At 31.1% G+C, this 26,151-nt stretch overlaps 2 protein-coding genes across 2 annotated transcripts in view; one reads left to right on the forward strand and one right to left on the reverse strand.

Moving 5' to 3' along the window:
- Positions 1–13,613, reverse strand: part of BORCS6 (BLOC-1 related complex subunit 6) — a 62,534-nt gene extending 48,921 nt beyond the window's left edge. Inside the window, exon 1 of the mRNA XM_035374160.2 lies at positions 13,451–13,613. The gene's annotated coding sequence lies outside the window, so the exon portion shown is untranslated. The remainder of the gene's footprint in view (positions 1–13,450) is intronic.
- Positions 13,614–13,867: 254 nt separating this feature from the next.
- Positions 13,868–25,636, forward strand: LOC118202002 (M-phase inducer phosphatase-like). The gene is made up of 2 exons (XM_035374163.2): positions 13,868–15,322; positions 23,564–25,636. Exons 1-2 carry the CDS (start codon positions 14,163–14,165, stop codon positions 23,988–23,990), a joined length of 1,587 nt encoding a protein of 528 aa, XP_035230054.1. The 5' UTR covers positions 13,868–14,162; the 3' UTR covers positions 23,991–25,636.
- Positions 25,637–26,151: the final 515 nt, after the last annotated feature.

The following is a 26,151-nucleotide window of genomic DNA, read 5'->3' on the forward strand; positions in this document are numbered from 1 at the left end:
ATAACATAAAAACTTATCTTAATATCCTTCCGTATGAATAATTTAAATAGTTTAAAATTCCGTTACTTAATTTGCTCACACATAATTATGAAAAATTAGAAAAATTAATGAACAAGAATTTCAGATTTTCTCAAAACAAATTGCAGAAATTTTAACCAAAGTTGAACTGAAAACTATAGAATTCGCAGCACATTAAATAATTTAGTTCCTGAGCTAGGTTCACACGAATGTAATAATTTTTGAGCTGTTGAAAAAGCGAAAGTGCAAATAATTTTCTGTCGCACATACTTGCAAACACTAACTCGGATCGACCTTGAACCCGATGTAATGCTGAATCCCTTAACGGTAATTCACTGATGATTTCCTTTTCACTAGGCATTCGAACTTCTCAATTTATCGAGATATTACTTTTAATCTGTAAACACTACGCGTGATTATTTTTTGAAGCACTTGCAAAACACCACAGCAGAAGAATGATCTGTTATTTTTCAAACACTGAAAAAACAAACTTGATGATTCACTTCTTTCACATTATCTTGGATTTATCACAGAACGATGATTTGAAGAGCTGAATTAAATTTTCCATTGAGGTTTCAGGCTGCAGGAAACTATCCTTACCGGCTTAATTGTAATATTAAAAGCACAAAGGAAATGACGGAACACTGTAGATGCGTGATTAGACCCATATTGAAGAAGAATTTTGATTGCGTAGTATTTAAAGAACTTGGCAGTGGAGGCAGTTTTAATTCCATTTTTATTTCCAATTGATATTTGTGGCCACAATCACTTGGCACTCTAGTCGTGCCTTTCCACAGAAGATTTACATTTTTGATATTGTTGGGATAGAAAGCAAGCCAGCGAAATCACATCTTAGCACAGTAGCGAGCAAAAGCTGAAGTGCGTCGTTATGAAAGATGGAAGCACGCGAAGAGAAAAGTTTTGGTTTACAATTCGGTGATTGGTTGTCAAGAGGCATCTGGTATTAACGGTTACGTAAGATTGCATAATTAATTTCAATGACGCAATGCAGATAAGTTATTACGATTTTAGAATAGAGAGGAAGAATTAATGTTTATAGTTATATTATAATTCTGATTCATATATTTTTATCTTACATATCTGAAAATAAAAAATTTATTTTTTAAGTCTGATCAATTACTATAATTATATATATATATATATATATATATATATATATAACACTAAAGCTCTTATTGTGCAATTATTATTGCATCAATGTTTGTACTCTCAATTGTGATGATGTAATATGTGATCTACCACTTTTGTCTAGTTATTTATAGCTTTGTTAGCACCATAAATTATTTTTAAAAATTAAAGTGAATAGAAATAATTAAGAATAACTAAATGAAAATGATTCCATTAATTTAATACCTATTAAATTTTTATTTCATTTAATTAAATTCCTTTCAGCTTTCCAAAAGAAGAGCACGAATGTGTCATTATACAGTATGCATGTTCCATAAACATGGCCAAAAAACAGTCATCACTTTTCTTAACAGATCTTCATGTCATCACTTTTCTTAACCGATCTTCAAGTCATCACTTTTCTTAACTATGCTTCAAAGAGAAAATGTGGTAGCATTTGTGAAATGCTAGTTCAGATTTTAATAACTTTATAATTAAATTTGGAGGTGCAGAAAAAAAAAGTGATTAAAACAGAGACCAATTTACATGGTACCATCTAAAAAATAAATAAACTACAAGTAATAGTCTGCATACTATGTCATTATTGTTGCATTGATTTAGATTTCAATAAAAGCAACTATTATAAATAGGGTTCCAATTTAAAATTTATCTATGCTCTCTAAGGCTAAATCTTTCAGTGAACATGAGCATTTGCAATTATTATCAGTTCCCAAATAAATATGTCTTCTATTTGATGCATAATTAATCATGGTGGTGGTGTGACTTAATGCACTTGTCTGACAGTACCATCAAATTAAGTCCACAAATTTTAGCATGACCTAGAGCACAGGGTTGCACTTGTCTTTAATGTAGGCCAGGGGTGTCAAACTGATGGCCCCCCAAAGCTATTTTATGTAATAAATAACTTTTAATTATGTATTTATTGCAAATACAGTGGTACAAAGATTTTAAGATTTTAGTCATTTGAAGTTCAAGATTATATTTCCATTAAAAACAAATACAAACAATGCGCCAAAAATTTATGAATGTAGTTAATTTCATTTACAATGTAACATAAACCTTATTCAAAGATTTCAAGATAAAGATTTTATTAACTTTTATTCTTACTTGTCAAAAAATAAATAAGCTCAATTATTGATAAATTATCAAAAAATAACTAATCTTTTGTACTAAGAATAATCGGTTTGTTTGGGAACATATTTAAATGCAAACAGCCTTTTTTTCACACCTGAAAATTGATAAGAAAAGATCCTGATTGATCGATGAGCATCTACAATCCCTGATAAAGATAATTCCCCATAATTTCTCTCCAAGACAAGAAACTTTATCAGAATCCAATGCTATCAAGTTGCAGTAAGAAATAATGAGTTTATAATTATTTGCATACATATATATTTTTATTTATGCACCAAGAGATAGAAATTAGGTTGTCATTATTTATTCTTAAGTTTTGTTATACTTGGAAAACTTGCACTGAAAACTTAAGAATTTTTGATAATTTGTTTATTTTTACTTTAAATTTAAGTAAATTATTTAACGATTAATAAAACATGATAGAATTATTTGAAAGGAATGTCAGTCTAAGAATTTAATATTTAGCTATCAGTATGTTTGAATTAAATAGTGTACATAATAAATGTATCTTGCAAGTACCAAATTTAAGATTTCAGATAGAAAATAAATAGAAATTTGAATTTTTTTTCTCTTTATTATTATTATTCTTTATATCATGTTCTCATAACTATTTAGTAAGTGACATTAAAATTTTATATAAAATATTTTTCATATTTCTAACAAATTTGTTTCATTTTGTAAAAAAAAAAAAAAAAAAAGAGAACCCCCCCCCAGTTGTTTTTATCTTGTGCATGCAATTTCAGTTTACACTCTTGGCTTAGGCTTTGATCGCCTTACACGAAACAGTACAAATATGTTGAAGCCTGTCCCACCCTGAAGGAGAATTTGCCAGGGAACAGATTTAAGGGTTTCCCATTCCTTTTTCTCTCGAACTAACCTCCTGAGAATTTCAGCTCCACAGTACTTTACTATCCCCATGTCATAAAGACACTATACAAAGATCCGTGATTTCTCTTTCAGATTCAAACCTGGCCCAAGGCTACAGCAGCTGGTTTTTTTTGCTACCAAGCAATCATTAAAGCATAATTAATTATGGTACTATTCGGTTTCGAGGGCCGTAAAAAATCGCCAAACTATTGTTGATGCCAAGGTTGCCAAAAATAATTGCGGCAAGAAAGGAAGTATAATAGTAAATAACTATTTAAGATTGATGTTTTAATTTAGATAAAAGGTTAATTTCATATAATACTTTTTTATTGTTATAATTTATATAAAAAAGTCTAAACATGACTGAATGGAAGCATAAGAGTAAATAACTATTTCAGATCATTATTATAATTTATATAAAAATTGCTAAACATAACTGAATGGATGCCTGCATCGCTATTTCACTACCGACTTATCGCTACAGCATAATTTCATCTTGTTGGTTGTTCAAATGTAATTTTCTATAATGAATGATGCCTTTTCTTTGAAAATATTCTCAGTAAAGTGCAGAATCGCTCGCTTATTTGTTTGCCGCTTTTTACAAGGGTAAAAACAATTGGATTTTTGTCAATTTTCTTTTACTTTTTAAGTGAAAATAGGTTGATGTGTACATAGATAAAGTCAAGGATGTGCGCAGTGCCATTTTTGTGCAATTCTAGGATTTTTTTTTAAGTGAAAATAGGTCGATGTGCACATGGATACCGAGTATGTGCAATTCTTAAAAACGCGTCAAGCAGTGGGTGATTCTGCACTTTACCCAAAATTCTATTGCCGACTTTTCGTCATGGGCAATTCTCAAATTGTTAAATCCATAGGATATCAAAAAAATAATTTTAAATCAAAAAATGATTTAAATATTAAACTAGTATTTCAATGGCGTCTTAAGAAATAAAGAACTATATAACCTTACGCAATCTGAAATCAGCGCATACGCTAGATTTGGCGCGCTGTTAAATGGGCGTGTTTGCTAGATTTGGCGCTTTTGCGCATACATTTTCGCTGCAATTTTTTTACGGCCCTCGAAACCGAATAAATAGTACCTTAATTATTTATGTCAGTATAAAAATTTATTAAACATTAAAAAAATTCAAAGGCTACAAAATATTTTAATCATTCATTTATTTTCAAAAAGCATATTAAAAAATAAGTAAGGAATATCATTTCAGTTTCAATAAAATAGTATCACTTCTACCATGCACAAGCATAAATTTATTAAAAATGAAAGGGGATTAAAGATTTATTAAAGATGAAAAAACAATATTTTTATTTTGTACAACCATATACACTGCTGGCCATTAAAATTACCTGGAAGGAAAGCAAATAGCTAAAGCTTATTTATTACACATATACAGTATAATGGAAGGAAGAAATGATTAAACTAGCACGTGGTTTGGAGTACAAAATATGCAGAATTTAGGGCACAGAAATGCCACCTCTCGAAGCAACAATAACTGTAATCCACCTAGGCATCAGGCCAAACTGAGCTTTGGATAAGAGATCCAGGTATTTCATTCTACACCACTTCAGATCAATGCCATAGTACATCAATCATGGTGGCTGGCAAGTGGTGGTGTGTGCCAGTCTCTTGGCAGCTTATGACTATGATACCCATAAGATATTCTCAGTGGGTGACAGATCTAGAGATTGTGCTGGTCAGAACAACAGTCGAACATCCTCTACATCAAGGAAGGTCAAGACAGCATGTGCAACATATGTCCTGCATTATCTTGCTGAAAGACGGCATCACATAGGCCTTGAAGATAGGGTCCAGCTAAGGTGTCTTAATAAGTCAGAAATGCAATATAGTACGAAGTCCAAAATCCAGAATGATCTAAAATCCGGACCTCAAAACTGCCAATAACTTTTTTAAAAAAAAATTTGGTACTTTTCTGTTTCGCCGGCGCAAATCTCGCCAAGCAGACTTTATTGGCGTCAACATACAGTATACACATAAAAAATATTTAAAAAAATGTTAGTTTTAAGAATTCTTTTTTTAAAGGCATAAACATTTTAATATCGCTTAAAATTTTATAAAAAACCGATAAATAAAGACAATAAATTTGTAAAAAGACATTAATTTAAGAATTTACTACGCTTTCATGGTTCATATCACGTGACCCGAAGCGATCTCTTCTCACGTAAACTACTCTCTACAAAAATCTAATGCTCTCAGTAATTATCTACATTAATTTCAAGTTAAATCTTAATTTGGAACACAAGTTTAAATGCAAAAAATATTTCAATTCGTACGAATAGCTTACTCAGAAATTATGTAAAACTGCAGTACTTTACTTTGCTAATGCATTCTCATTAGAATTGATGAATTTAACTCTTGACTTTACCTTTTCTATATTTTCGGCTTCGGGTAAGCGCTGTGATTGCATCCTAATTGACTTAATTACCGAAAATGGCCTTGGACATAAAACTGAACTATCTGATAAAAATTCTATGTAATTATATGTCAGTATTGAAAGAAACAATCAATCTGATAAGAAAAAGCTGCGACTTGTTTTGAAAATGAGGCGTAAAAGGTTACCAGCGAGAATATTCCGTTTGGCATCGGTTGCACCATTATTAGCGACTTTATCGCTTGCGCCGGTAAAACGGAAAAGTACCAAAAATTTTTTTAAGCATGTACATTTGATTCCCCCCCCCATAGATAAAAAATGTGGAAAGTCCCGATTCTTAATTTCCATTTGGCACTAAATAAACATTTCGTTATTGAAGAAACAATAATTTAGCATAAATTTGTGTGATCAATAATTTAGCTCCATAGCTATGTGTTTGCTTGGCATACATCTAAAGCCGAAATATTCTAGATAGAAATATCGTTGACTTATATCCCTGCTGCCAACCTGGTGAAGCACTATTTATTATATTTTGCTTTCATCACTGCATGTTTATCAGCATATGACAACATGAGTAATGACTCATGCAGCAATGACCAAACAATTTTTTTTATTATTAGTACAAAGAGTAAGGTAACCTTTTATGTTGACAATATTACGCTTGCCAATGATTACAGATTTAAATTAAATGCGCTAAAAAATATTGACAAGGAAAAATTTAACAAAAATTTCTTTCTATATGCTAAATGTAGATTTTGCTAATGATACTCATAGGCCCAAAGATTACATTTAGTGCTATTTGAATTGAGAATAACTGATTTGTTTTTCACATAAACCCAGAATTAATGCCACAGCTTTACAAAGAGTATGATAACCTTTTATGTTGACAATATTACGCTTGCCAATGATTACAGATTTAAATTAAATGCGCTAAAAAATATTGACAAGGAAAAATTTAACAAAAATTTCTTTCCATATGCTAAATGTAGATTTTGCTAATGATACTCATAGGCCCAAAGATTACATTTAGTGCTATTTGAATTGAGAATAACTGATTTGTTTTTCACATAAACCCAGAATTAATGCCACAGCTTGTATCACCATACTGGGTGGCAGAATTTAGGGAAGACAAGATTTTTGGAATTTAGAAAAGCACCAAGCAACAAAATTAAAGGATGAAACTATTTTTAGAATTTAGGGAAAGTGCTGGGATCCAAAATTTAGGGGTGGCAAAAATTTACAACTTAGGAAGGTGCTTTAGCAGAATTCAGGACCCTTGGAGACTGCATCAAATGGAAAGATACCTAGCACCATCCCTCCTTAAGCCTTAAGGAATTCATTTACTCACGATTCAGATAAGCCTCAAGCATGTACAAGAAATAGACATAAGTATAATAAATAACTAAACTAATACAATCAGACTTAATTGTCTCGGTGCACGCTAGAAGCGAGACAAAATTTTGTGGAACTTGCCTTTCATTTCAATCTCATGACACAGAGCAATTAATGTATAGCAGATGCTGTTAAGCTGGGCTAAAATTATACTTTACTGATTCCAAGGTATTCCAGCCAATATGGCAGATTGCACTGTTCCTTAACTTTCTCATTTGATACAGCTTAATTATTTTTTTCAGGCTGTTTTTATTACAGCAATTTGATGAAAATTAAAGTTTCAACTTTCACTCATGTGGAAAAGAGTTAATGCTGAAGCTCCAACAGGATCTACAAAGCTGAAGCGTGTTTCGATGTGCATTAAACAATAAGTGGAATTGCTGCAAAAAATGGATAAAGGTATATCCATCTCAAAATAATGCTAATGCAAGAAGTATGCATAAAGTCAACTGTATATGACATAACAGAGAAAGAAACTTTTTGATTTTTTTTTCATTCCGTCATCTCGCTTGCAATGAATAACAGAAAAATTATTCACCATGCATCAAGTGATGCAAGTGAATGCATGATGGTGCAAGTGAAGATCATCACAAAGTGATAATTGAATGGGCCAGACAGCACTGCAGCGAGGACATTCACTGGTCAAATGCTAATGGTGCAAGCTAAAATATTTCACGACGAAATTAACTTAAAAACTGAGTGCACATATTCAATAGGTTGGTAAACCCAATTTAAAAATTGCCATAGCATAAGGCAAATAAGAATTTCAGGTAAAAAACTTCAGCTGAAGCTGCTGAACTATTTGCAGATGAATTCATTGAACTCATTAATAGTTATCTCCAGAACAAATTTACAATGCTGATGAAACTGGTCTTTTCAGGCAATATGTACTGCAAAATATCTTGGCAACCTCTATAGAAAAGGCTCTAATTCGTGTCAAAGATTCCAAAGTACAACTAGCAATTTTAACATGTGCAAATGTGGCAAGAACACACAAGTGTAAACTTTTCGTAATCTGAAAAAATACATGACATAAAAGAACATGGATGACACAAGTGTTAATGAATGAATGATTTGAAAATCAGTTCATACCTAAGGCTCGGCAGAACTTAGTTGGTTTACCTGGTAATGCAAAAATTGTCCTGCTTGTAGATAACTGTTCAGCTCATACTTAAAGTTTTAGTGAATGATAATGTATCTATATTAGTCTTTCCTCCAAACTGTACATCAATCATTCAGCCTATGGATATCGAGATGTGTGTGTACTAAAATGCAAATTTAAAGTAGAATTTTTTAAACCCATGTTACATTTTTTGAATAATGGCAAGAATATTCAAGAATTTTTGAAATATTTTAGCATAAAATCTGCTTTGTGAAGCATTGCATGATCGTGGCAGGTTGAGCCTCCAAATACTTTAGAAAATGATTCACATAATTTATGGCCAGCTATTATTTCATGTTGAGGCTGATGAATATGATATTATCCATTAGATGGGATCTGAACGTGTTCCAACTAAAAAAACTTTCTAGATTCTTTAAGGTAACAGGACAGTTTTGCCAAATATTTCTTATCCACACTTTCACACCATTTTCATTCATCCATTCCTTCTCATGAAGTGTGTGTGTGTAATTATGGCAAAGTCTCGAGGGCTATCTGCCTAAGAGGAGGGATGCCTTCGTGGAGGACTTTCTAAGGGAAACTGGCTCGTATGCATGCTACACATGGGGAAAACCACAAAAACTCCTTCTCATGAACAAGAATGAAAAGATGATTCGGGAAATTACATTTTGGCATCGTCTTTCATTTAAAAATAATCATGGGTTTTAATTTTGTATCATTTGCTAAGCAATAAAACACTACAGTGACATATGATTTTTCATGACCTATTGTTTTATACAAAATGTTTTTATTCCTTTCATATCAAATTTTTATTTTCTATCATATCAAACATACTGGAGTTTCATCCATGTTTCCAATATGTGACAGTAAATAATTTTTTTTTTTTTTTGGTCTTCGTAGGTCAATAACACTCTTTTGGAAACTTATCAACCTATCAATCTTTTAGAAGGCTTTGTGAAACTTGTCTTTTTTTTTTTTTTTTTTTTTTTTTATAGTACTAAATTACTCAGTGCCATAAATCAATTATACCAACTCAAAGTTGCTTTAAAGTTTTCACTTTCTTTTTCTTCCTTTTTTTTAGCCCAAAAAGCATTACCCAAAAGAGCTATTAATTTTATTTTGGTATTTTGCTTGGTTCATTTTTCAAATTGTTGCCACCAAATATTACAGCCCTGCATTTTACTTAAAGAAATTAAATAATGAAGAATCTGCATGAATGTATCTATGTTTCTCTCACTGCAAAAAAAATAACAGTACCTAGAGACATCAAATTTTCAATAAGTTGCCCTCCACTAGAATATGGACACCTAGAAGCCCAAACTTGGAATTTGTTTTATTATCTATTTCATATTGTGTAAAACTTTAATGAATTTTTAATTAAGAAACTCAACAATTTCAAAGCAAGTAATGACAACACTGTATGGGAAAAAAACATTTTTACCTCTAGCACGCGAGACTATGTATCGGAAATTATAAAGATATGCTCATTTTAAAATTACTTTACGATATTGCTGCTGAATTGAATTTTATGGTTTAAGTGTGAAGAAAATGATATTTAATAAATAACCAATTCAGTGAATTTCTAGGACCCAGTTCGCAAAACTTTCTTCTAGGATAGGCCATTTTGTTACTCCTTTATGCAAAGCACATTTATTCTTTCTCATATTAATTATTGTGATTTCATTTTTCTCCTACTCATGTATGGAACTTTCTCCCCAACACCAAACTGCTGCAGTATGATTTCCCTTTTTTCTCGCAGACTGAATAACTGCATTTGAAACCAGCACTGTGTTTGTTTCATTTGGCAGGGGAACATTTGTTCGAAAGCCTGGGAAATATCTTCGAATAAATGAATGATTTCAAAAGATAAAAGCATCGCAAATGCATCTTTCAGGTTTCTTCCTAAAGGAAAAGCTGCATATTATACAGCGAATATAACTAAAAAAATTTTTAATGTGCTTTATAGATGTGCGGGTTTGTAGGTTTAAGGGTGTGCCTTGAATTATCGCTAAGTTGCTGTTTCATTTATTGCCAAATCGTTGTTTCATTTAACGCCAAGTTGTTGTGTTCATTTATGGTAGCCTGAGTAGTTGAATCCTATGGAAATCCTATTATGGCGTAACTGATTGCAGTGAATTCGTATGTTGGGAAAAGGTTTGGAAATCGTGTGTCGGATTTTGGATGAAGTATGTTGTTATTTTGTGGTTTACACAGTAAAATGGCTGAATGTGGTAAGATTATTTTGAAGTTTCTGTAGTATTTGGAGCAAAAGGTAAAAAAGCATTAACTGACTGGTAGGAAAATGAAGGTTTACTTAGTAGCCATTATTAAGTATCCTGTTTGTGGAAAGGAAATAGTACATATGGTCAAACATCGGATGATACCGGCACTATGGAGGATATTTTTTATTCTTATTTTTGTGAATTTATGTGGCGATGCCAGTATACAGATTTTAATTCAGGTAATTTTAGAAAGTTTTTGGATGCTGTTAAGGAATTTTTTTTGACTGAAGACATGGAAATTCCTAAATAAGGTTAAGTGGATATTTCTTTTATGTAGTGCTGAGATGAATTTCCTTTTTTATGTTATTTCATTGTTTGATTTAAAAATGTAGTTTATTGAGATTATATATTTTTTGTTGGCTGCAGTTTTGACTTTTTAAGTGAATATAGATCGATGTGTACATGGACAAAGGAAGTGTGCAATGCCTAGTTTGTGCAATTCTCTGATGTTTTCTAAAGGAAAAGTAGGTCAGTGTGTACATGGATGCTGAGTTTGTACAATTTTTTGACTTGTTATTTTGGATTTGTGTAGCAGTGATTTTTGGAGCAAAAATTGCCGCTACACAAAAGACAAAATAACAAGTCAAAGAACTGCACAAACTCAATGCCCATGTACCGCCAAAAATCGGCAAGGGGCAGATGTAAATATATTTTTACTGGTGTGTGTTATACACCAGAATATACAGTAACTACAAGCAACGTAAGCTCTTGAGGTAAGCACTAGGTGACCCTCTCCAAAAAAATTAAATTTAAAAAAAAATAAATTTATCTGAAACATGTCAGATTTTAAATTACGTCCAAAGGGATGTTTTTTTAACATTTTGTGTGTTACCTTTATTTATTAAATATCATGTTCTTCGCACTTAAACCATAAAATTCAGTTCAACAGCAATATAAGAAAATAATTTTAAAATGAGCATATCTTTAGAATTTCTTATACACAGTTCCGCGTGCTGGACATAAAAAGTTTTTTTTGTAGAGTATTGCCATTGCTCGCTTTTAAATCATCGAGTTTGTTAATAAAAAATTCGTAAAGTTTTACAAAATATGAAATAAATAATAAAATAAATTCCAATAAATTTGGGCTTCCAGATGCCCATATTCTCAGGAGGATTACGTTATTCAAAATTTGATGGCTCTAGGTACCGTTGTTTTATCACAGTACAAGAAACTTAGATACATTTATGCAGATTCTTCATCATTTAATTTTTTTAAATATAATACATGGCAATATTTGGTGGCAACAGTTTGAAAAGTCAAACAATGCTTGTTGTGAATCAACGTAAAATGCAAAAATGAAATTAATAGTCCTTCTGGACAAATTGCCCCTTTTGGACTAAAAATACTAATTTTCAATCCATTTTTTAGTTTTAGTGTTTTTTAACTTTTATTTTATAATTTCCTTTTTAATATTCAACCTTTGATGCTGAAAGTTAAAGATAATTGCACAAATAATAAGTATTAAGATTTCTCTCACACAATTTAAGCCAAATATTAAGATGATAATATCAAATTAGCTGTCAAAAGGAGTTCAATAGTAGGGCTTTTCAGTAAGTCTATTTAAAAGCCTTAAGAGTAAATATGTATATGTTATTTAAAAGGACTCCCAATCTTTCTTGTTTGTTTGTTTGGTTGTATATCCCCTGAACCCTAAGCTTAAGTATGTGGACCTCCATATGCATATGTAATTTTAAGATACAAATAGCTAGTAATTCAACAGTTACATAATTCCTAAATGAAATATTTACTTGCAGGTTATTGAAAGATAATAATTATATAATTCCAATATAATATCAAAAATGTACATTACAAAATTTGAAAATGTTATTGATAAACTGAAACATATTTTTACTTATAGAAATAATAAATAATTACATAAGTAATCTTAATATTTACTATTGGTGCAACTATCTTCATCTTTAAGCATCAAAGGTTGAATACTGAAAAGGTTACGGTAAAACAAAAGATTAAAAAATATACATAAATTAAGAACTTGCCTGAAAACTGCCGAAAATTAATATTTTTATTTGATTTCATGGAAGCAGTTCATCTGCACTACTGCTTAAGATGAGAGCAGTTACTACTTGTTGGTACTTATGGAACAATAATGTTCAATAACGTAAACAATAACTTTCAGAATGATAATACTGTTTAATATATCATTTCTAGAGGAGCTGTGTCTGCTTTTAGCTACTCTGACTTTCTTCTTAACTGTTAAGATGGTGCTTTGTTTTACTCTTTAATGAATGAAAAAAAGCACCATTTAAATCTCAATCTACAGTACCATAATAATTTATAATTACCATTTCTTCCATAAGCCATTAAGTACATATTAGCAAATATACACTAGATAAGTTACATTGTAAAATAATACTTTACAAAATCTCTCAGAACTTTACTAAATGCTTTTGTAAAACTTTTGAGTAGATATATCTGCCAATATTTAGTAAACTATATTTGCCCAATATCCTATAAATGCTTCAATGCTATATGCTATAAATCATGTTCCCAAAATAATGTACATTAAACACATACTCAAATGATTCTTCACTAAGTTGTTCACAATAATTAATTTATTTGTTACATATCAAACATCATGCGAAATTATTTATGATATTTAAATAAATCGAATTGAAAATTACAATTCCAAAACAGAACCATAGCTTAACGATTTATACACGTTAATTCGATAAGGTATTAAATTAATTTTTAAAACTAATCAAATTTTAAAGAACTGACAGACAATAACACAATCTATAATTTAGTGTTTCCGTACTCCTGGTTCTAAAAAAACAGAAGTACGGAAACAACTCCGTACCAGGAGTACGGAAACAAGCGAAGAATTGTTAATTTATTCCCTCAAAGTAAAAGATTAAATTTTTCATAATAAAATTACTCCTATTATTTAAATATGACCAACGGTTCCACAATATTTCATCTTCTTACGTCATACAACCGGATAAACATCCAAATAAAGATATTCTAAAATAGCGCAAAAGCAGAAATAACTCAATCCGTTATTTCTCCTTTTCTCTTTACAGATTCAAATCAAGTTTTAAAACATGTTATGTAAAACTTACAAATGTCCACAATGTTATTTTCTAGCAATTGATTCATAAATTAAACGGATATATACATATAATTCAAATTTCACACTGCAGCAAAAATTATTAGTTAAAATTATTTTAGCATTTTAAACTTTAAAGATAAACACTCGCAAGGATCCATACCTCCTATATATTTATTTACTGTTTCATATAATGCCATTTTGAAAAATCTATATATTTCGAGGAAAAGGTCTACCTTGGAATTATATAAAAATTAATGTTACCTATTGTAAAATTTCTGAAATATATTTCGAAGGCACTACACAACTAATTACGAAATTCAGATGATGAATAAAATTTATTTAATTTTTTTAACCCAGCAAAAGAAACAACTAAAACTTGTACTTAGCTTAATGAATCTGGCAATCTCTGTGTTCATTTGGTGGAGAGTTTGAAATGTATTGGAGTTGTGAGAGTTAGGTGTTGGCGTTAAGTTTGGAAGCGTAAAGTATAAAAGTTAAACAATATCATTTAAATTTTTTGTGATAAAAGCTAAAATATTATAAGTAATCGTAAATTAAAGAATTAATTTGAATGATGATCATTTGCAATTACACGTAACGTAATAACTGCGATTTTCTGCTGATGATTGGATTGTTATGATTTAAGTGATTCTAGTCATCATTCGCAGTTATAACAATTGTTCGAGAAATCATTCTTGTATTGTACGTGATTTATTCCTAATATGAGTGACACATTTTCTAATCCAAATAGTGGACAGAGTTTAGAAGAAATGTCTTTTGACAATGTAATGAGTGATATGTCTCCTGTAACAAATTTAGCTCTAAACCTTAAAAGTCTTTCAACTTGTGTGCCAAGAACTCCCATTCGTCGTATATCATGGTCTAATCCGTTTCCTGATGAAGATAAGAGAGGATATTCAATAGTTAATCTATCGCCTTATATTGATTCACCCACTTTCCAGCATTTGCCTATGAGAGCCAAAAGCAAAGCAATGGTAAGTGAAGCCTCGTGCACACTTTTGCCATCAGATACTGAAGATAACAAAGAGAATATGATGCCTATACCGTTTCAGAGCCATGAATCTATGCCTAAAAAGTCTGATGAGGATGTATTTGAAAATGATTCAGAAGATAGTGGTTGTTGTAGTATGTCTCAAGAAAGTAGTTATTCTGGCATGTCTCAAGAAAGCAATATTTCTGTCTCCAGAAAATATCCTTTCAGCACTTATTCTCGAACTACTGTGCGAAGCTCAATTTTTACAGATGATGATGATGATAGTTTTGGGAACATTTTCGAAATGGATGATGACCATGAGCTTTTACCATTACCAGACGATGTGTCAAGTTTGTTCATGAACCCCTTATATGATAATAAGAAGACACGGAATTTGACACCTGCAACGAACAGGAATGGAAAACCTCCTATACGTCGCTGCCTTTCTATTGAAATGGATGATAGCCCTGTTCATTCAACTCAGATTCGTTCTAGAGCTTCTACTTATACTGCATCTTCTACCATGAATATTACACCTGAGCCATTGAAAAGGTGTGTTTTCAAAAGACCTGATCCACCTAACAGTTATTTTCCATATCAAAACAAGAGAAGAAAGAGTTATCATTTGGAATACTTATCAAATTCAGAGGCAAAAAGTGATTTTATTGTTCAGCGATCTTTCTCTGAGACAGCTGCTACAATTGCATATGCAATTCAGAAAGCTGATTTGCAACCTGAATTAATTGGCGACTGCAGTAGAAACTATGCCCTTCCTCTTGTAAAAGGGCGACATCAAGATCTGAAATGTATTACTCCAGAAACTTTGGTACAAGTACTTAAAGGTGATTACAACAATGAAATCCAAAGCTACACACTTGTGGATTGCAGGTAATCATTCTTTTTAACTTACTTCTATTTCTACAGAATTTTATTACTTAATTCTCTTTCTACACAATTTTATTTAATTTTTAAGCTGTTTTTTTTCATACAGCATGTATGTGATATGCAGAACTGTTTATTAACTTACAGATTTATTTCAACATGCAGTTTGGTTTATGCCAATGCAATATAGCTAAGAAAAGTTTCCTCATCTTTTAAAAGTAAAAAACTTTGTAGAAAATGCATAAAATTTCTTTATTATATAAGGGCTAAATTATGTCTCCTTTTCCTATTGTACAATTCTCAGTGACTTGCGAAAAACAAGTACAGTCAAAAGTCGTTAATTCGGACACCCATAATTCGGAATGATCTATAATCCGGACATCAAAACTAAAAACTTTCTGCGCATGCGCCACGTTCACGCGTGCGCGTAAGACCTTTTACGACTGCGCATATGAGTGCGCATGTGCAGAATACGTTTTTGCGTGCGCATTTTATGTATAATGGACGTATAAGCTAAAATTATCTAATTATCTATTTCAGTTAATGTTGATGATTGCGTTGTTCCTTAATTTTTGAATTGCATCCGGTTTATTATTTTTTGCAGACTGTAAGAGCAATTTTATAAAAGTAAGCTTAAACTTTCGATTATATCAAATAGAATTTCCGATATATATTTGTTAATATGTAAAGGATCTAAAGCGAAAGTATGTTTTGAAATCCGAAATCTGTTTATCAATTTCACGCTGCTCGGCGGCGGGCGCCTAATGAATTGGAAGTTGATTTGTCAGCACTATCCTTATCTTCAGCGCAGATGTTTTTATTTTATTTGGCTTATAATTCCTTACCAAATGTAGTATTTCGTCTCGATATGCTCCGTCTTTGATATGATTTAAAACAAGTTCCTCGTCATTATAATTCGCTTCCGATAGCGAAGAAAAGTGACAGAGGTTATTGAAAACAAAAAAAAATTTCGATTGACAAATTAGTCGGTGTTCTTGACACAGCAATTATAGGACTTGAACGGCGGAACTTTGTAACTGAACAAGAAATTATGTCTGTTTAATAGAATTAAAGAGAAAGTATTATCACATGAAACGAAGCAAAACTTAAACAACTTACATTGAAAGAAATGTTTAATAAAGTAAACAAATAAATATTAAGCTTTTTCTTTTTGCAAATTTTGATACCCTTTAGATCATAATTGTTCTTTATTTCATAAATTACGGTTTCATATTTTTAATTTTATAATTTCTGCATGCCATCTTACGAGGTTTAAACTGATGATCTCTAATCCGGAAAAATCAATAATCCGGAATCGCCGAAGTCCCGACGAGTCCGGATTAACGACTTTTGACTTTTTGAGAAATAATAAGATTCGGGCCTAAGAAGCCTGCCTAAGAAGATTAAGACCATGGTCTCAAACTAGCATCCCCTAAAGCAATTTTGCATGGCCAGTGAATACATTTTCCTTAAATTAATTATTAGGGCATGAATTTGAAGAAAGATTTCAGATTGATTTTGAGTCCAGTTTTACATTATTTTCATAACCATTAAAAACAAGCATGAGTTGACACTCAAGAAAATTTAAAAATGGCATTAATTAATATACACTGTAATATAAATCTTATTCTGGGATTTGATGATATGGATTTGATAAACTTCTTCATACGTAACAAAATTTAAATATTCTCAGTTATGTATTTTTATAATAATTGCTTTGTTTGGTAATAAATTTATTTGTAAACAGTTTTTTCCAAAGTGTAAAATTAAGCCTAAGAAAACCTAAACTAAATTACTTGTGAGCATGTATAATTCATGATAAAGATGGTTTCTAACAATTTTTCTCCAAGATTAAAAACTTATAATTTGAAATGAAATGTCATAACATTTGTAGTAAGAAATAAAGCTTATAATTTTACGTTGCTCGTCAATGCATTTTCTGTTACATACAAACATATGTATTTTTCCTGTATGTGTAAAAGAAATATTTTACTAATTGAACAAAAATAAAAGGTTGTCATTATTTATTCTCAAGTTTTGGCTCACTTAGAAAGGTTTCGTAATTTGTTTGTTTTTAGTTTAGGTAAATTAATTAGTGGCTAATTCAATATATAAGAATTATGTGAAATAAACTATCACTCTGAAAATTTGACACTTAACTGTCAATTCCAGAAGGGAAATTTCTTGCAGATACTAGTTTTCAGATTTCAAACAGAAAAGAAATATATATTGGAATTTTCTACTTTGTGTCTTTATTATTACTGTTTGCATAGGTTTTGATAAATATTTATTAAATAAAATATGTTGCATTCTGCTCGCTTACAATTTGAGTTGAAGACCACTGTCTTAGGAACTCTTGTATTTATGATACACAAGTGGGAAACTACAAAATCCCATACAGCCATCTCATAAGCATAGAAAACAGGATAATTGCCAACATTTGATGACTGTAACTATAGTCTGTCAATCAGAAGTTCTTGCCAGTTTGCAGCTATATGTTGCCATAGAAACGAGCCTTAACCCATTTTTTATAAGGGTGTCTTGAAGCTGTACTTTTCAATTAGCTATCTTGGTGCATTTAAAGATGAATTGGTGATATTCACTTTTTGTTTTAGCTTCAAGTAAAATGCTTGTTGACCCTTAGTCATCGTTCCCGACATCCAATTTCCGAAAATGAAAATTCGGTGGCATAAAGCTTTCAACGCATGAGGTAGTTACTGAATTTTTGGCTAATCTTTGAAATATGGTAACAGGTAGTTTGGCGACATTTTGGTAAGGCGATAAAGGTTACTAGCTAGGACTTTAGCTATAATCTGAGAAGTACACAGTTCGAATCACAGATTATTTTGTCTCAGAGAAATGAGAGATCATGAGACATGTAATGTGACATTTTCCAGAAAATTCTAATCTGGATTTTAGCTGATAAGCACTTAGAAACAATTTCGCTGCCAATCCTAATTACTTTAAACCAAGTTTAACCATTAACCCACTTTTTGCTTACAATCCTAATTACTTTAAACCAAATCATTGCTAATAACAATTTTCGGTACTTTTCCGTTTCGCCGGCGCAAATCTCGCCAAGACGACTTTGTTGGCGATAACATACAGTATACACATAAAAAATGTTAACAAATGTTAATTCTAAACATTTTCTATTTTGAAGGCATAAACATTTTAATATGGTTTAAAATTTTGTAAAAAGACATAATTTAAGAATTTACTATGCTTTCATGGTTCAAATTCCTGATTCGTAGGTTCGTATCACATGACCCCAAGTGATCTCATCTCACGTAAACTATGCTATAAAAATCTAATTCTCTCGGTAATTATGTACAGTAATTTCAAGTTAAATCTTAATTTGGAATACAATTTTAAATGCAAGAGTTATTTCAGTTCTTACGAATAGCTTACTGAGAAATTATGTAAAACCGCAGTGCTTTACTTCGCTAGTCCATTCTCATTATAATTGATGGATCTAACACTTGATTTTGCCTTCGTGTGAACGGTGTGATTGCATTCTAATTGACTTAATTACCGCGAATGGTCTTAGGGCATACAATTTAACTATCTTGTAAAAATTCTATGTAATTGTATACCAGCATTCAAAGAAACAAGAAATGGCTGCGATTTGTTTTGAAAATGAGGCGTAAAAGGTTACCAGCGAATATATTCCTTTTGGCATCCAGTTGTACCATTATTGGCGACTTTATCGTTTGCGCCGGCAAAACGGAAAAGTACCCAATTTTCCAATAATATCATATTAATTTATTTACTCCTTACATTTAGAACAATGCATAAAAATAATATCCTCAAATAATTAAAAATACTAACTTACCTAATCTTCTACAGAATCTTGAGTGCATGGCGGATCATAAAATGTCCATTTTCATCAGGTTTCTTGCACCGCCATTTAAACTATCTGTAATATCCTTCCTTTCACACAATCTCATTTCATTCCCACATATCGGACATTCATACTTATCCGCAATTAAGCAATTCTTTTCAATTACACATAAACGCAATTAAAGTTTCAGATTTACTTTATATACGGCCATGCGATCCAAATATTAAACAACACTGTTTCACAGAACATAGAATGAAACTACTGCTATAAAGTAAAGCAGATATTTTTACAAATATACCCCCTTTTCCGATTAAAGAACAGTGATTCGTTCATTAATGTCACATGACATATCTCATGATCTCTCATTTCCCTCACACAAAATAATGCGTAATCGGAACTGAGTACTTCTCACATTATTCTCAAAGTCCTAGGTAGTAACCTTTATCGCCTCCAAAATGTCGCCAAACTACCTGTTACCATATTCCAAAGAAAAGACAATGCTGGATGTGTTCTTCCGTAACAATGGGTATTCAGGGATTTGTGCCGGGAAAGCAAAGAATGTTTTCTATTCGCCATTCCCGATCACTGTGCTACAACACTGATGACTGCAATTCAGGAAAACATTGCTGATAGCAGCATTATATTTTCAGACTGCTAAAAAGGATATAAGAAAGAGGAATTATGAAATGCTAAGTATGAACATTTCACTGTGAATTATGATTTTGTAGACCTCGAAACCGGATGCCATACTGTGGAACGATTGTAGGGTAGTGCTAAATGGACAAACAAAAGTCATCGGGGCCACTGCTCGCCACCATTTAGAGTCATATTTGATAGAATTTATATGGCTTCGATTATATTCAAAAAAAGAAGTTTTTTCTGTAATGTTGAATGATATTTATAATTTTATGTCACCTGTTTAGATTGAATTTCCTATTCTTTATGCCATCTTTTTAGATTCAATTTCCTTTTGTTTTATTTTTTATTTATGTGTAGAATATTCTAGATTAAAAAATTTATAAAAAATTACTTTTTTACAGAAGTAATTTTTTATTAGCCTTTTGAATCTTATTATTATGGGGGAAAAAAGTGCTGCATTTTTAACTGACGCTGCTCTAATGGAATAGTACCGCTCGTTGTTGCCCACTTTTGGTATTTTTTCTTTTATATTGTGGCAAAGAAAATACTGAATCTAGAAATATCATCATAGCTTGAGAGAGCTATTAGTTTTTGTGGAAGAGTTTCAGTGAGGACATGGCTTGTATCCACATTACACATGCAATAAATCATGAAAACTCCAATGCAGCCAGCCCGTTCACCGGTACTGGAGCCAAATTGAACTATTGGCATTCTGCCTTACTTCGTTAAGTAATCTTATCCATTCTGGTGAAAATAATTTAACATTTAAAGTGTTCATAGGAGTGTAACATCTTAAAAGTCGTCTGAATCACTGTCACAAGATTCCATTTCTTTTGAATCAGAATCAAAATTGCTGCTGCCTTTTAGAGTTATTAATTCATCCACTATCTCTTCTAGAAGTTCGTCCTTGTCCCAATAAGAATTTTCAAGTTTCTTCACATGATTGCAGTGCACCTGCCACTCTTAAGAAGTGACTTCATCCGAAGCATTTTACATTAAACTTTTCAAATTTTCTAAGCTCAGATCCCCAGTTACATTCCTTTCCCTGAAGTCTTTTAACTGATGGCCAAATATATTCAGTTGTGTTTAGATCACACTGGTAAGGAGGAAGACTCACAACATGATGCCCATTTGTTTTTATGATGTCAATTTTATAGATTACTTTTTCAGGAAGATCGCATTCTATTAACTTAAACAGTTCCGCTTTTCACATTTTGGGATTGCAGCATTTTGGGCATTCAGCACTGCAGCATTCAGCATTTTGGGATTGTCTTCCCCATCAGCCAATATACCATTGTTTGCTTTGTAGCATATTTCATGAGTGTCGGATCTTCAACTTTTTTTGTGATACGAAGCATTATCCATACATACCACACTTTGGGTTCGTAAATTTTGAAGAAAATTTTCCAACACCCATTTTTCAAAATTTTCGTAATTCTATTCTTATTTTTTAAGAAAAGGCACGTACAACTGGGATGAAACTGAGAAGACGAATGTAAACTCTTTTTCCCTCAGCCAACAGTTGCCAAAAAGAAAATAACAATAAAGCAACCCTTGGTTTGCCCCTACTTGAAATATACTAATCCTGTTGCTATAACTGTGTCACTCACCAGGCACTGTGGCAGGATATACAGACATTACTCTCATAGACAGACAGTACTCAATTCTTAATAAAATGTTTAAAAGTTTTCATTTTATTGATGATTGTAGAATATGAATTTCCTCAAATCTGCCTGAAAACTGGAAAATTCCTTTTCAGATTTGAAGTTTATTATTATTATTATTATTATTATTATTATTATTATTAGAGAGAATGTAAAAATATTTACATGAATGTAGAAAATGGAAGGTTTATAGTGTGTTACTGAAATCTTTTCCTATTCCAACACATGAACCTAGACCTATATTGCCAAGACATGAGTTTCCTGAATTTGACTAAGTTCTAGTAACCATCTCTAATTTTACTATCTTTATAATGATACATTGCCTAAAACTTCCTGTAAAATTCAATTTAATTCCAAATATTTGTATTTTATATTTAGTATAATCAGTAAGAAAAATCTTTAGATCTTAATAATTAAAAATAACTAACATTTTAGCAATTGTCTCTGTAACTAAAAATAATAGAACAGTTCAGTGCATCAGGAAGCTCTTTCATCAGGAAAGTAGTCTATGCCTCTTTGCTTTCATCTTTCATAGATATGAAAGGGCTGTTGATAGCTGTACCCAGGCTTGGCAAACTCTACTAAAGAAGAAACAATTTTTTAACTTATTTTATGTTTATATTAGTATTCCTGTATTTGGTTTGCTAATATAAATATAAAATTTATTTTCATGTTTTTCGTTAAAAATAAACATAATAAAGATTCAAAAAGAATTAATTGCTTTTCTGATATTTGAAATACTATAAACCGTGAAGAGCTGGTACACATAGATGGCAAAAAAGAAACTGTACTAATTAATTAGCTAATTATGTATTGTCATATAAATACAAGTTCTTGTTACAAAAGGGGATGGAGCTTCTAAGAGCTATTAATTAAAAGAAAAAGCTGCTATACAAAGAAATGAAGTAAAACAGGTTTAAAACATTAGAGTAGAAGGTTAAGAAATGCATTTAAACAGAAATGAAATATGTTTGAACCCTACCAATTCTTTATTTACTTTGTATGAATTAAATAAATTAATATTTTTATCCCTTTATATTTTTAATTATTTATTACTTTATCTAGTTAATTTATTTATTATTGACCTTGTTTTTGACAGTATGCTGTAGAGCTCCAGCACTGATGTGATTTTCCTTAATGGAAGTCCTCTATTTTAAATGATCCATCTCTAAAAAGCATATCGATTCAGATATTTATAATCTGGACCTGATTCTTCCCACAAGTAGGCCCACCAGCAGCCGAACGGTAAAATCACTGAACACTGGTAGTTCAGTTCGAGGTTCAAATCTTGCAAACAGGCTGGCTGCATGGGCATTTCCATGGCTTTTCCTATGTGTAACATGTATACTTTCCCCTTAGAAATTCCTCCACAAAGGCATCCCTCCCATTAAGCAGATAGCCCTCGAGCCTTTGCCATAATCCAAACGAATTTTCCTATAAGTAAGAAATTTTTTACAGATGCAGTGTTTAAGATGGCTATTATTTACAGCTAATCTCAGTTCTAACATTTCTGGATCCCTTGACGATTAGTACAGTTAACATCCCATATAAATATTTAACTGTTGCTTGTAAAAACAATTTAGCTGGTGCTGTGTGAAATTATGCATACTAATTATTTGCCTTTTTAACTTTTGGAGTTGGTCTTGTTTACAACATTCGTAAAAAAATTCAAATTCTTGTGCAATTGGCGTCTGAAATTTAACATTGTACTTGTGTTACTTCATTACTCCTATGTTAAGAATCCAACAGGTTAATAAATATGGCAAAATACACGAGGGGAGAGATGCCTTCATAGAGAACTTTCTAGAGAAAACTAGTTTGTATTTACATTGCACATCAAGAAAACCAATGATGCAGTCAGCCTATTCACCTAAGTCTGATCAAACCCAGGCCAAACTCCTAGAATTAAATAGTCTGAAACGCTTTTAAGGTCTTGTGTTAAGAATAATAAATATTCTAATTAGAATTATTACTAAAAATGAATTTTGAGTGTTCCCCCCAGGCAGGTTATATTGAATTGTTTATCAATAAAGGGATCATAGGATATACTTTTATGTTTACTTTAAAAATATTTAATAAGGAATTCATAATACTTTGCAGGTATCCTTATGAATTTGATGGTGGTCATATTATAGGAGCAAAAAATATCTATACAAAGGAAGACATTCTGGAAACATTTTTAAAAGAGCCAGTTGTAACAACTGATAAGAATATTATCATTTTCCACTGTGAATTTTCATCTGAGAGAGCACCTAATTTGTGTCGCTTTTTAAGGAACAAAGATCGTGAGATGAACGAAGGCAGTTATCCTCGTCTGCACCATCCTGAAATTTATCTTTTAGAAGGTGGCTATAAAGCATTTTTTAAAACTTTCAATGACTATTGTGAACCTCAGAGTTACACGCCAATGAATCACAAGGATCATGATTATGAATTACGTCACTTCAGGGCAAAGTCAAAATCATGGGGGGCTGATTGTAAAGGAAAAGCTAAATTAAGATCTAATTCATTGCACCCAGTTTTATGATTTACTTATATGAACTGGGATGTAGTTCAGTATACAAAATTTTATAAATTTTATGCAATTGTCTGATTTTTTAAAAATTTCTTGAAATTGCATTATTTACAAGGCATGAATTGACTGTTGCATATTTTAGATCCTAGCTGGAAATTCTAAAATTAAATTCTTTTTTAATGTTAGAAATTAACAAAAATATGTTATATTAACAATAAGTAAATATTTCCAATAACTGATGATTTGATATATCTTTTAATCATCAGTCAGTTTCTATTTATATGTAGATTAGCCATTAAAACACTGTATATAAAGTGTAAATATTGTTTAGCATTGTTGTGAAAGGGTGTGAAATTTGTGTTTGTTTTCATTTTTGTTTCTCTTGATTATGAGATACATTTGTTAATTCTTTAATTCAACTTCTTGTTTCAAAATTCTATGTATTCTTTATTCATGTTCTATTTTTTATTTTGAATTATTGCTGAAATTATTATTTATTATCACTACTTTTTCTAAGTATGCATAATCTGCTCAAGTAAATTTTAATCTTTGTAATAGTTTCATTCAAAAAGTTAAGTAGACTAAGTTATAGTAATAATGAAAGATTATTTCAGGTGTAATTCATTGAAGAAAAGTTGCATTTGTATTTACAGAATTTCTTACTAATAATTTCACATGGAAAATTTATAATAATTTTCTAATCACAGCTATAATGCTTACATGAAACCAAATTGTTTGTTATATTAGATTTTAATGGAAAATTATTTTGGATAAAATTGATGTTAGTTGTACGAATAACTTCAAAAAATGTTTAATGCATTTAGTTTGCCATTCTGTAAAACATAAAATTTTTTAATATAAAAACATTTAATATTAGTAATTGAACATTTTGATAAATTGTCTATAACATGTAAAACTTCTAAATTAGCATTTTATAGGAAATATTTCTTTTCATGTAACTTTGTGCTTAGTGAAAATAGGTTTTACAGAATATTTAATACATTTTTCTCTGTGAATATGGACTTGGCAGATGTAGAAATTGTGAGAGTCTGGTGATGAGACTGCTTTAGCCAATTCTTTAGCCCGCATATGTTATTTCATATAATTCCACACTTCAGCACTGAAATGGATTGGTAATCTATTGCACTGGAACCATGTTCAGTCTCAGAGAACTCTGAAACACACTTCAAGATTTTCAGTAATACAGCTGGTAGAAGACAGAGCCTAACTGGTAAGTTGTGGATGGCCCTGATAAAGAAGTTGTGCTGAAGTCTTTGTGCTTCTCTGCCATCATAACTGACATCTTTGCATAAGATGAATGTCAATTTTATCGGCAATTTTTAAATTGATACAATATTGCAGAAAACATCTTTCAAAATGATGTGTTTGCAAAAGAAGAGCACTCCTACACACTTGCCAAAAAATGTTTATGTTGATTGCATGTTGAATGAAAAATATGTTTTAATGGGACCTACTTTTTAAAGTTTGTTCCATCAATTTGATATGCTTTGGGTTTTTAATATTTTGTGTCATACTGAAATGTTATTTTATGACATTTTTCAGTGTGTGCAAAATGTGTATGTTCAAAATGTGCAATTTTATTTATTTATGATTCAAATTTGTATGTGTATCTGAATGTAGTAAATTTTTATTTGATATCAATGAGTTCTGTTTGTCTTTAAAAAATGATAGTATTGAATTAATTTTAATTAGTTGGTTGTACTTATAACTCATTTGAAACAGCTTTAGCAGGCATCAAGGTAACTTTGGTTACATTCTGAGTATCAGTTACTTTGATGGCTGTAGTGGTAGGGTTACGTTGATAGAACTGACACTGCGTGAAATTGATTCAATAAAATGGAAATTTTGATACTGTGATGAAGAGTCAAAGGCTTAATGCATATTTGTCACCTTCAGAGAGCTGACACTAGAAACATAGAATCAATACGGTATAGAAATAACATCGGCATGGAATGGGCATTACATTAATGTAGCAAAGATTATAATTAGCAATATATTTTTTTTTTTTTTTTTTTCCCTGCATAAGATAGACATCACAGAGCTGAAACCAGTTTTTGAGCTGCCTTGTCAGCTCTGTGCAATGTGAATCTTATGTCATTTTATCAACTGATACCTATAGCTTTAATTTGGCTGACAGAAAATAAATTTATCG

Source organism: Stegodyphus dumicola, chromosome 9, assembly GCF_044657685.1.
Source record: "Stegodyphus dumicola isolate Sdum_Otavi_A_Nest chromosome 9, ASM4465768v1".
Taxonomy (NCBI): domain Eukaryota; kingdom Metazoa; phylum Arthropoda; class Arachnida; order Araneae; family Eresidae; genus Stegodyphus; species Stegodyphus dumicola.

Bases quoted from the DNA above. Each gene is read 5' to 3' on its own strand.
- LOC118202002 (XM_035374163.2), top strand. From the start codon at position 14,163: ATGAGTGACACATTTTCTAATCCAAATAGTGGACAGAGTTTAGAAGAA. The intron at 15,323-23,563 runs GTAATCATTCTT...AATACTTTGCAG, and splicing joins TACACACTTGTGGATTGCAG to GTATCCTTATGAATTTGATG.